Source organism: Rana temporaria, chromosome 5 (assembly GCF_905171775.1).
Source record: "Rana temporaria chromosome 5, aRanTem1.1, whole genome shotgun sequence".
NCBI lineage: Eukaryota > Metazoa > Chordata > Amphibia > Anura > Ranidae > Rana > Rana temporaria.
Window position 1 is genome coordinate 350,994,601 of NC_053493.1, and position 13,191 is coordinate 351,007,791.

General features: G+C 42.7%; 1 protein-coding gene across 1 annotated transcript in view; it reads left to right on the plus strand.

Moving 5' to 3' along the window:
• E2F5 (E2F transcription factor 5) overlaps window positions 1–13,191 on the plus strand; it is a 50,628-nt gene that overhangs the window by 16,181 nt on the left and 21,256 nt on the right. The window contains exons 2-4 of the mRNA XM_040354558.1: window positions 8,720–8,829; window positions 9,047–9,208; window positions 11,478–11,521. Of these exons, the coding sequence (XP_040210492.1) occupies window positions 8,720–8,829; window positions 9,047–9,208; window positions 11,478–11,521 (316 nt within the window). The remainder of the gene's footprint in view (window positions 1–8,719; window positions 8,830–9,046; window positions 9,209–11,477; window positions 11,522–13,191) is intronic.

Below are 13,191 nucleotides of genomic sequence, written 5' to 3' on the forward strand. Positions count from 1 at the left end.
CTAAAAGCCAAAGGATTGTCAAAGTAGTAAAAACACTACTTTCTAGTAGAAAAGAAGTGACTGGGAATATTTATCGTAAAGTATGGAAGAAGTTCAACTCTTGGTGTTCTTCCAAAAACCTTCAAACCAAAAGTGTTTCAGTTCTGGAGTTTCTCCATAAGGGAATGGAGAAAGGACTTTCAGCCAGTACCTTTTTTAAAAATGCAGGTAGCAGCTCTTTCAGTTTATTTGGAAAAGACTGTCCAGAGAACCTTTTGATTTCTAGTTTTTTTTTTTTTTTTTTTTTTTTTTTTTTTTGGGCACTTGCTCAAAACGGGCCTGTGACCCTCAGTTTTCCCTAGTTGGGACTTGTCTATTTTGCAGGGTCTCAAGTGAGCTCCAAGCTCTGGCCATTACAGAACCTTTTCTAAGGATCTTTCCAGACCGGGTGATCCTTCAGACAGATCCCACCTTCCTTCCAAAAGCCAAAAGTATCAACTTTTCATCGGTCGCAAGAAATAATTCTACCCACTTTTTCTTCAATTCCTACTAATGCAGGGGGAGAAACTTTTCATACATTTAGATGTGAAAAGGTGCCTGATGCAGTTTCTTGCAGTCACTAAAGAATTCAGAAAATCAAATGCTCTGTTCGTAACATTTTAAGGTCCCCGGAAAGGGGAAAAAGCTTCCAAGAGTACGCTAGGAAGATGGCCGAGACTTGCAATTATAGAAGCCTATAAAGCCAAAGGAGAAGTGCCTCCCTCAGGTATTGCTGCACACTCAACAAGATCAACTGCTGTTTCCAGGGCCGGTGCTACACCCGAGCAGATTTGCAAGGCTGCCACCTGGTCCAACTACTCAGTTTCTTAGGCACGATAGGTTGGACTTGCTGTCTGCCATAGATCAAGCCTTTGGTAGGAAGGTACTGCAAACGGTAGTCCCACCCTAGGGTAAGTTACTTGTTATCCCCTCCAAGGTTGTCCTGAAAGGCGAGTTGAGAAACACTTGGTTAGACTTACCGGTGACGGTATTTCTAAGAGCCTTTCAGGACAACCGCGATTTCCCTCCCTTATGTATCTTAAAAGTAATAATAGTTAAAATCTGTCATGGTGTTGTAGTTTTCTGTGCTTTATTTTCCAGTGAGTCGAAGACCACAATAACGGAGGCCATGGTGAAGGAGGGATTTAAAGGTCTGCATGTGTTTCCTAATTAAAGAGGCGGAGCTGCGCTCTCTCCAAGGTTGTCCTGAAAGGCTCTTAGAAATACCGTCACCGGTAAGTCTAAGTCTTTTTTTTTTTTTCAGGTTTAGAATTAGTTTAGCTTCTATATTTCAGCCTCTGCTTCTGCCTCTTGTGACTGGTAAAGCACAGCTGGTATGAGTAGATTAAGAGTCTGGCCGAAGCTTTTACTAAGACAAGATCACTGGGGCATGACCTCAAACTAGCAGGAGGAAAGTTCAAAACTAATCTTGGAAGATATCTTACAAAAAGAGCAGTTGATGCTTGGAATAGACTTCCAGCAGAGGTAGTGAGTCAGTCATGTGTGTGATAAACATGGATTTATACTCGAAGTAACTATTGTATGTATATGGCAGACTTGCTAAACCACTTGTTCGTTTTGCTGTTGCTCTGTTTTCTTTGAAATCCACCGACAATGTGGTGCAATTTTCATTTTAAAGGGTTTATAAACCTCTGAAATTAAAAATGAACAAAGCATATTCCCTCTATTGGATGTACTTGCCTCAATCTAAAGCACAGGACTTGTAGTTCTGCAACAGCTGGAGGTCTGCTAATTTCATATCCCTGGGCTATACCAACACCACAGAATCCTAAGGCCCTTTTCACACTGAGGTGGCATCAGCGGTAAAGCGCTGCTATTATTGGCAGCGATTTTACCTCAATTTCACGGCGCTGTTCAGCTGCTAGCGAGGCTAGTGGCTGAGAAAGGGTTAAAGCCGCAATGCCCCATTGATTTCAATGGGAAGGAGTGGTATACACACCACTCCTTCACTGCTCCAAAGATGCTGTTGGCAGGACTTTTTTACTGTCCTGCTAGCGCACTGCTCCAGTGTGAAAGCCCGATGGCTGTTTCAGGTCAGTTTGCAGGTGCCATTTTTAGCATTCTAGCACCTGCAAACCGACCCAGTGTGAAAGAGGTCTAAGATGGTCCCACCCCTCTCTCCAGCACAGGGGTCCTCAACTATGGCCCTCCAGTTGTTCAGGAACTACAATTCCCATCATGCCTAGTCATGTCTGTGAATGTCAGTTTTACAATGCCTCATGGGATGTGTAGTTCCGCAACAGCTGGAGGGCTGTAGTTTGAAGATCCCTGGTGATTGACAACTGAATGTTTCCCTATGAGACTGTGTAAAGAGGGTGTGTACCCATTCCCTCCACTGAGGTCTCGGGTTGCTCTCTGCTTTGCTGTATGTGAGTTCAGACACCCCCCTTCTCCTGGAACTAAGGAATTGGCCTTCAATCTGTATAATTTTAACTGTAGCGAAGAGAAGGCTGTAGATAAACAAGTACAGCGTATCTAGGAGGATTTGTTTCATTTGTGTATCGCCTGGGGCTGGTCACTTCAGTGGGTATATGTAGGGGTTTACAATTACTTTAAGGAGCCATGCATTGTCCTAAAATGTTGGCATCCATCCAGTTATAAGGGGGTTATGCATGGATAACAGGTTATTTTCATTGTTGGGAAGTTATTGACATTGCACAATGTGTAAATGTTCTGTCTGCTGAGCAGTCTGTCATGCTCTGCTTGACACCGTCAGCCCACACAGTTTGGGCGCTCATGTTCTCATTCTGAAAGCTCTCCTGTGGTGATTGGTAATTTATTACAGATTGCTAGTCTTCAGTCTTGCCTAGTGATGTCTAAGTTTTTCTATATGAATAAAACTGCTCACTGAATTTAGGAAAAACAAGCAATAAGTGATATAACAATATATTGATACAGTTGGTCATGTTTAAAGATCAGTGTTTTTTCTTTTTAACCACTTCCCTACCGCGTCATTGTGAAATGACGGCGGCAGGAACCCCTCCTCGATCCGGGTGGATGTCATGTGACGTCCTGGGCTTTGCGGGTGGATATCTGAATGATGCCTGCAGCTAGAGGCATCATTCAGATAGCCTTCTCTTCTGCCGGCGATTCTGCACAACGTAAGAACGATCATAGCGGCGATTCCGCCGCTAGATCATTCTTACAGGCGGCGGGAGGGGACATCCCCTGCCGCCATCCGGTGCTTCTCCGGGCTCTCCCGTGCCATCGGGGGCCCGGAGAACGAATCGTCCGGCGCTGGCAGGAAGCATAGAGATGACTGGTGACCAGATGGTCACCAGTCATCTCTATGACCGTCGGAGGACCTGGGCGCGATGTGATGACGTCGCGCCCGGGTCCCCGTAAGTAAACAAAGCCGCAATTGCGGCTGCTAAGCAACAGCAAGCATGAGATCGGTGAATTTTTTTTCACTGATTTCATGCTTTCCAGCCTGGAGGAGAGATGTGGGGTCTTATTGACCCCGCATCTCTCCATAAAGAGGACCTGTCACACACATTCCTATTACAAGGGATGTTTACATTCCTTGTAATAGGAATAAAAGTGATAATAAAACAAAAAAAAAAAATAAATAAAGTGTAAAAAAAAGAAATAAATATGTAAAAAAAAAAAAAGAATATTTTTTTTTTAATGCCCCCGGTAGTTCGCGCGCAGAAGCGAACGCACACTCAAGTCCTGCCGACATATGTAAACGCCGTTTAAACACATGTGTGAGGTATCGCCACGTGCGTTAGAGTGCCAGCAACAATTCTAGCACTAGATCTCCTCTGTAAATCTAAACTGGTAACCTGTAAAAAATTTCAAAGCGTTGCCTATGGAGATTTTTAAGTACTGAAGTTTGGCGCCATTCCATGAGTGTGCGCAATTTTAAAGCGTGTTGGGTATCTATTTACTCGGTGTAACATCATATTTCATATTTTACAAAAAAATTGGGCTAACTTTACTGTTTGTTTCATGAATAAAAAAATATTTTTTTCCAAAAAAAAGGCGTTTGAAAAATTATTGCGCAAATAGCGTGCAAGATAAAGCGTTTCAATGACCGTCGTTTTATTCCCTAGGGTGTCTGCTAAAAAAAAACATATATAATGTTTGGGGGTTCTGCGTAATTTTCTAGCAAAAAAATTATGATTTGTACATGTAGGAGAGAAGTGCCAGAATAGGCCTGGTAGGGATGTGTGTATAACAGCCCGGTATGGAAGTGGTTAATGCACTATTTGTTTTTCGTATCTTCTGGGTTATTGCACTTTGGATTTTAGTCCCTACCAGTGGCTCTAAGCTGAAATGTTAATGTAAAACGGGTTAAACACCGCTAAAAAGCATACCCTCCTATAGCATGTACTTGCCGCAGACCATAGCCCTTGCGGTAGAGTCTGCCCATTTCTCCCTTCCTCTGCTATATGCATGAGTCACGTCTGAGAGTTTTTCTGGACATCAGACAAAAGACCCCAAATATTTAATTTCTTAACTTTCCCAAAAATTGTGACCAATTACAACTTAAATACATCAGTACATCAGGATTGATCATGTTTTATTTTTTTTATTTTTTTCAGATATAATTTGGAAAATAATAATTTGATCCCCTGCAGATTTTGTAATCTTATTAACCGGTTAATGCCCGTCGCATGTACATGTACGTTCACATAATGGCACGTACAGGCATATGGGCGTACATGTACGTTTCCGCGGGTCTGATTGGGACCCCCCCCCGGTACATGCGGCGGTCGGTAACCCGCGGGAGCGATCCGGGATGACGGCGCGGCTATTCGTTTATAGCCACCCCATCGCGATCGCTCCCCGGAGCTGAAGAACGGGGAGAGCCGTATGTAAACACGGCTTCCCCGTGCTTCACTGTGGCAACTGCATCGATCGAGTGATCCCTTTTATAGGGAGACTCGAGACACCTACCCCCCCCCACCATCAGTTTTTCAGTTGCGAAAAAAATCGCTGATCGCCGCCATTGGTAGTAAAAAAAAAAAAAAAATTAATAAAAATGCAATAAAACTATCCCCTGTTTTGTAAACGCTATAAATTTTGCGCAAACCAATAGATAAACACTTATTGCGTATTTTTATTTTTTTTTACCAAAAAAATCGCAGATAACCGCCATTACTAGTAAAAAAAAAAAAAGTAATTCTATCCCCTATTTTGTAGGCGCTATAACTTTTGTGCAAACCAATCGCTATACACTTATTGTGTTGTTTTTTTTTTTTTAACCACTTAAGACCCGGATCTAAATGCAGGTAAAGGATCAGGCCCCTTTTTGCGATTCGGCACTGCGTTGCTTTAACTGACAATTGCGTGGTCGTGCGACGTGGCTCCCAAACAAAATTGGCTCTTTTTTTTTCCACAAATGGAGCTTTCTTTTGGTGGTATTTGATCACCACCAAAAACAAAAATAGAGCGATAATTGTGAAAAAATTCAGTATTTTTTTTTTATAAATCTCCCACAAAAATATAAACTTTTTTTTTTTTTTTTTTTTTTTTTTTCTGTTTAGGCCGATACGTATTCCTCTACCTATTTTTGGTAAAAAAAATCACAATAAGCGTTTATCGATTTTGGTTTGCGCAAAATTTATAGTGTTTACAAAATGGGGGATAGTTTTATTGCATTTTTATAAAAAAAATTTTACATCCAATGGCGGCGATCAGCTTTTTTTTTTTTTCCTCTCTCGTGACTGCGACATTATGGCGGACACATCGGACAATTTTGACACATTCTTGGGACCATTGTCATTTTCACAGCAGAAAATGCTATAAAAATGCATCGGGGCTGGACGTGTGATGTCATTGATCGCCTTTCCCTATATCAGGGAACAAACGATCAATGACAGCACCACGGTGAAGTTGTGTTTACACACACCTCTCCCCGTTCTTCAGCTCCGGGGACTGATCGCGGGACTCCGGCGGCAATTGGGTCCACTGGTCCCGCGATCGCGGAGCTTCGGACTGGGGCGTGTGCCCACAGCTGGGCATTTAACAATCACATACAGGTACATGATTGTGCTCAGCCGTGCCATTCTTCCGACGTATATCGGGGTTAAATTGTCTTTTTTTTTTTTTTGTTTAGTGCAAAAAATAAAAATGGTGGTGGTGATGAAATGCCACCAAAAGAAGGCTCCTATTTGTGGGGGAAAAGGACGTTAATTTTGTTTGGGAGCCACATCGCACGACCGCGCAATTGTCATTCAAATCGTGACAGTGCTGAAAGCTGAAATTTCGCCTGGCCAGGAAGGGGGTATATGTCCCCAGTAAGCAAGTGGTTAATAGAAAATCAACATGCACACTCTGCATTTGCTAAACTTTAAAAAGCATCACAGAAGCATAAAAAAAATTCAAGCACGTTAATGTGTGTTTAAAGCTGAAGCAAGTTTAAATGAGCCCCAAGTCTTCTCGATAAAAGGGGAGCCTTTGCAACCCTGAAACATTGGTCTACTGTCATGTTCAAATAAGTAAGAAAAAAAAATTCTAAATGCTGATCTTTGTTTGCCATTCCTAGCACTACTGTAGACTAGGAGTGTTGAATATAATCGCAGCATAGGTGCTTGGCGATTTGGACGTTCACGATGCTGCGAATCGGCTGAATCTATTTTTTACACCATCCGTCGCTCCGTGCAGTGCTCTGCCTCTCCGGGAGAAAGAGACGGAGCCTGCATGGTGGATAAAGCCCCTTCTCCTTCACTGAAGAAAGGTCAGCTGATGAGCTGACAGCCAGTACAGTGCAGGGGGGGGGGGAGAGAGCGCTAAAGACACGTCATGAGCAGAGGCATCACTGGAGGCACCCGAAGGGGGAAGGCACAATGAGCATCATGGAGGATGGGGAGTAAACTGACACTAATAGCAGGTGAGTGCCCATCCCTCCACCACCATCATGCCTCTGCCACTAGAGAACATTTTTTGTTTTTTGACTGCTTGAATTTTTGGATAACCTTTTTAACCATGCGCAGTAATCGTGATGCATCGTGCACAAGATAATCGTAATTGAATCATGAGACCAGTGAAGATGTGCACCCTTACTGTAGACCAGGGGTGCCCAACCTTTTGAAGAGTGAGGGCCACTTAAAGGGGTTGTAAAGGTACAATTCTTTTTCCCTAAATAGCTTCCTTTACCTTAGTGCAGTCCTTCACTTGCCTCTTCCTTCCATTTTGCTTTTAAATGTCCTTATTTCTTCTGAGAAATCCTCACTTCCTGTTCTGTCTGTAACTCCACACAGTAATGCAAAGCTTTCTCCCTGGTGTGGAGTGGTGCTCGGCCCCCTCAGACTACAGGAGAGTCAGGACGCTCTCTATGTTGCAGATAGCTCCTTTATCTGCAACATAGAGAGCGTCCTGACTCTCCTGTAGTCTGAGGGGGGCGAGCACCACTCCACACCAGGGAGAAAGCCTTGCATTACTGTGTGGAGTTACAGAACAGGAAGTGAGGATTTCTCAGAATAAATAAGGATATTTAAAAGCAAAATGGAAGCGTGAGGTAAGTGGAGGAGGACTGCACTAAGGTAAAGGAAGCTATTTGGGGGGAAAAAAATTGTACCTTTACAACCCCTTTTAAGCGGCTTGGTAACCGATCGCGGGCCACAATGAGCGGAGCGGGTGGATGGCATGTCTGAGCAGACAGACACAGCCCACTATACTTTTACTTTTTTGCAGATCAGATTGGAGGTAGGACACACGTCTGTTTACGTCTGCCACTACTTGGAGGTGAATGGAGGGTCCAATTGGTCGGACTGACCGTGTGAAAGGGGCCCAAGGCTGCCTTCATATTTGACCACGAGTACAACAGTGTACCCTTTTTGGCTTTGCTGCACTTTGCAATAGACTTCTATTATATTCACTTTGAGAGCTCGCAGGTAATAACAGAAGTCTATGGCTCAGTGCAGGTAACCCGCAGGTGCGCTGCTCTGCACCTACGGATCAGTTTGAAAGCAGCCCAGTAACCCCTGCAGAACAGATATGCCCATATATACTGTGATTTTAGTAATAAACTGACCTTTAATAACAGTATTGTATTCCATATCAGAGCAGGAGGTCGCGGGCCACATCGGAGTGCTCTGCGGGCCACATGTGGCCCCCCTGCTGTAGACCTTGTGCCAGGTTCACTGTTTTGGCCATGCATGCAGAATGGTTTCACATATACATAGTTTCTGTAGGCGACTGAAATGTTTGGCAGCTCAGACCCTGTGTGATCAAATAAAAGCCCTTGTACAGTTAAACTAATGGCTTCTTTGCTGGTAACGAAAATTAAAAGGAAAGTGTTTGGTTTTAGTGACCTTTTTTCAAGTTGCCTTTATAAGAGTAGCTTGTGTTGAGGATAATGGTCTTTGTGAAAATGGCACAATGTTCTGCTCGGGGGGTCAGATTTTAGATCTCCCCGCTCAGCAGGAAGTCATTACGTGTTCAGGTTTGTATGGCATTGGCTGCTTTCTCTTGGAGTGTGAAAGTTTTTGCCTTTTTCTTGTAGCAAAAAATGAAGGAAATTTCTAATGGCATGTGCTGATGCATACATTTAGGTATAAACTTTATTTCCATTAATCTGATTATTTTTGTTATATAAGCTTAGTTCGAACCCTCCCACACTCTCAAACTTGATGGAAAAAGTTTGTATTGAGCATAGGAGACAAGGTTGTTTTGTTTAAAATGTATTTGCTTTATTTAATTTTTCTTCTTTTGTTTCCTTGTAAATTTTCAGGCGGCTGATACGCTGGCTGTGAGACAGAAAAGAAGAATTTATGATATTACCAATGTATTAGAGGGGATCGGTTTGATAGAGAAAAAATCAAAGAACAGCATTCAGTGGAAGTAAGGATTTATTTATGATGTTTTTCATTCTCTGCAGATTTTTGTGGTTTTTGGAAACAAATCATAATGTCTGTTGGCAAATATATATAATTATGCTATTTAGCTTCCTTGTCATTTGGTCTTTCTCCCATTAATCTGAATTCTCTGCTTTATTGGCACTTGAATTTAACTCTATTGTGATATTTATTGTGCGTTTTTGTCTTGCCCTCGTGTTTAGAGGTGTTGGCGCTGGATGTAACACAAAGGAAATTCTAGACAGGCTCAGGAATCTTAAAGCAGAAATTGGAGACCTGGAGCTAAAAGAAAAGGAGCTGGACCAACAGAAAGTGTGGCTGCAACAGAGCATCAATAATGTTATGGACGATTCAGAAAATAAATTATATCCTTTTTTTGTTTTGTTATTGGCTTCTTAAAGCGGTTGTAAACCGCATATATAATTTTTTTTTTTTTTTTACCTGCAAGGCAAAATGCATAATCAGCTAGTATGCACCGCATAATAGCTGATTATGAAATACTTACCTAAAAACGAGGTGAACAACACTTACCTGGTTCACGCCGAGCGAGATGTCATCTTGCTCCGGCGTGTCTTCCGGGTATCGCCGCTCCAGCGCTGTGATTGGCTGGAGCGGCGCCGCTCCAGCGCTGTGATTGGCTGGAGCGGCGATGACGTCACTCCCGCGCATGCGCGCGGGAGATTTAAAAATCGGCAAGGTCCGGCGGCTGCCGGATCTTCCGCCGTGGATCCCCCCTGCGCATGCGCCGCCCGCATTGCGAGGGGAATATCTCCTAAACCGTACAGGTTTAGGAGATATTCTTTTTACCTACAGGTAAGCCTTGTTATAGGCTTACCTGTAGGTAAAAGTGCAAATTTAAGGTTTACAACCGCTTTAAGGGCTTGGGTTTGCATGCTGTAATATTAGGAAGTAATTGGTAGAGATGAGGTGTTCTTTCTACTTTAGAGATGTCAGGAGGTCCTCTACCTTTTTATGTAACTTTTTACAGACTGCTAGCACCCACTTTTCGCATGTAGTTCTTGCACCACTTTAAAAACTCATTGCATTTGTGATTGGCCGCATGTGTGTGTTTGCCTGCCCTGGCTCCCATGGTACACTAGTACAGGGGTCGACAATCCCCGGGCGCCAGGAATTGCGACAAGAAATTGTGACCTGGCGGCCGGTAATTGAGGCTGCGGCCTACAAGGGCGCGAAGCCGTGGCCTCAATTACCGGCCGCCGCGATTGTGCGGCCGGGGAGGCGCATGGCGGCACAGGATCCTGTGTCTCCGTGCGCCCCCGCCGCGGGCCCGCAATGGCCGGTAATTGAGGCCGCGGCCTTGTGAAGTCCCTCTGTGTCCTGTGAGCTGGCGCCATCTGGTGGTGGAAATTGGCATTACAAGTTAAACAGCAATTCTAAAAATGTCTTTTTTTTTCACTGCCATCTCCTTCCCTCTAATTAGAACCCCCAAACATATATATATATATATATATATATATATATATATATATATATATATATATATATATATATATGAATAAAAAATGTATATATAAACACCCTTGGGGAAAAAATACTTTTTTTTTTTTAATCAAAAAAAAATAAGACACCAGTAAAGTTATCCCTTTTTTTTTTTTTTTTTTTTTTTTTTTTTTTTTTTTTTTTATATTGTGAAAGATGTTACGCCAAGTAAATTGATACCCAACATGTCACGCTTCAAAATTGCGTCCGCTCGTGGAATGCCGACAAAATTTTACCCTTTAAAATCTTCATAGGCGACATTTAAAAAATTCTACAGGTTGCATGATTTGAGTTGGAGGAGGTCTAGAGCTAGAATTATTGCCCTCGTTCTAACGATCGCGGCGATACCTCACGTGTGGTTTGAATACCGTTTACATATGCGGGCGCTACTCACGTATGTGTTCGTGTCTGCGCCCGAGCTCGTCGGAACGGGTCACGTTTTCTGGCTCCTAACTTTTTTTAGCTGGCTCCTAGATTCCAAGCAAATTTGTCAAACCCTGCACTAGTATCATGTGATCTGGTTGCTGTGTGTTTTTTTTTTTTTTATAAAGTGCCTTTGGTGTGGTCCGGCTCTAATTCATCCCATTCAAATGAATAGGCTGAAATGACACCACACCTGGATGACATGTGAATTGTACAGGAATTCATGGTGTGAACAAGCCCCTAGTGGCAGGCTGTGTATTTTGTACATCTTGATTCAGCCTCCCTCCCCCTGATGAAGCCAAAGGTCAGCCAATTGTGACGCAGTCTGACCTGTAGAATGTCCCATGCCTTTTTCTACTAGTGCAAAAGCTGCCAGATTGTTGCTGGTCAGCCAGCAGAATTGCCCAGAATAGTTTAATCGGTCTGTAAGGGTCTTGCTTGTCATAACAGTTGGCATTTAAAGCCATGGTCAGTGTAATCCTCAACACAAAGGTGCTGTTTGGTAGTGCAAAGACTGACCTTTTAGTTACTGCAGAGTGATGATTATCGGCTTGACTTTTTAGATGACTAAATTATTGTAGTAAGAAGTATTTTACTGCAATTTGAGAACAGTCTCTTTATATATTGGACTACATTATGTACTTTTAAATACAAGAAGAATATTTTTTCTATTTATCTTTGCCAGCATTACATTCCTTAACAAAGTCGTACATTTTCTTTTGTAAATCACGATGACCTGTGTAATTGTTTTAATGGTAAGTGCATTTTTTTTTTTTTTTTTTGTGCTCATGTTTTCTTCAGATTCAACTGCTTTTTCAATGAGGCAGCAATGGTATGCTGGAGTGTTTTATTTCCTTTTGTTAAAGCCAGTAAATGTTCATGGAATTGCTGAGTAATGTTGTGAATATTATTTTTCTTTATTTAGCATATGGTCCCAGCTTGGTACTTGCACACACAAATAAAACAGCATGACATGCTCTTAATGCATAGGTAGTGTAATGTAATGTAATGTAAGTAATTTTATCAAAATAAAAAAAATGGACTGAGTGAACCACAGGCCTGCTCACTTGTTCTGTGGTGTGTACGTTAAAGGATAAGTTCACATTAAAAAAAAAGGTAAATATATATGCATTTTATTTTTTGTTGCAGGTGCCTGGAAAGCATTGCACCAGCAATCGGCCGATCACTGATGCCATGTAGGTCTCCTGCACACTCGGTGTATGGGCTTTCCTGTACATCCCATGTGGGTAAGCCGATACTCCAACGGGCACACTCCATGAACTACCAGGGAGCTCCACAGCTCCCTGGTAGTTCATTGAGAACTACAAGCTGACAGCCGCTGAGGATGTCGGGGCTTGTCGTTCATTCGGACACATGGATCTGTGTATGAATGATGTGGGCGGAGCCCCTGCATGGCCCTTTTTTTTTTTTTTCAAACAATGGCGGCTAGTACAGGAAACATGTTGTGCTCTAAAATTGGGTGGGACATGTAACATGTCCCGTCCCGCCCCCCCCCCCCCCCAAGGTGAATTTATCCTTTAACTGAGGCTACATATGCTTGCAAACTGATGTGTTGGTGTGCAATGTCACACATTAAGACTTGTATTAAGTGCTCTGTTGTGTTAAATTAAAAGATGGCAGATTAGCAAGCTAAAAATATATATCTTTTTATATGGACTCTCAACTAAATCATCTGAGTTTCCGTAATTTCTTGTGCTTTGGATTACAAGCATGCTTCTGGAACGAATTATGCTCACAGTCCAAGGTTTTACTCGCACACAGGTTTATATAGCACATATATACCTGGTTTCTTTGCTTCTTTTGGGTCCTCTTCCATCCGTTCCTTTGTGACAAAGGTAGGAATTCTTTACTATTGCTGGGTTACAGCAGCTATCCAAAATACTTGCCAGCTTGGACCACATTGGTTGCAAAGTGAAGCATTTCCCTTCCACCCTCATTATCTGAAGTGGAGGAAAGGAACACATTTTCTGGAAGAAGGGGGACGCAGAAGAATCCTCATCCAAAATATCTACTCCTGAAGAATCCCTGGGTCAGGGTTTATCTTTTGCCCAAAAGACCTGTTTGTGTTTTCTCAGGGAAGTTGACTGGATTCATTTAAAGTCCCTGATTCTCAAGTCCCCTATTCCAAGAGTTAAACGATTTGGGCTGTAGCGGCCACCACAACATCCTCGATCCTTTTTGTGCATGACCCTTTTTAAGGATGTTTTGGACCCAGACTTGGCACACCCTGATGAGGTTTTTATTCCACCAAAAAGGTTTCATCAGTATTGGCCCATTGTGAGTGGGGGTTCACTAAGCAATGGAGTATGCCTTCAGTTGATCCAGCAGTTTCTCATCTCGTGAAGACCCTATGTGTCCAGTGAACGAGGTCCTGTTATTTAAAGATGCCACGCACAAATGTCTG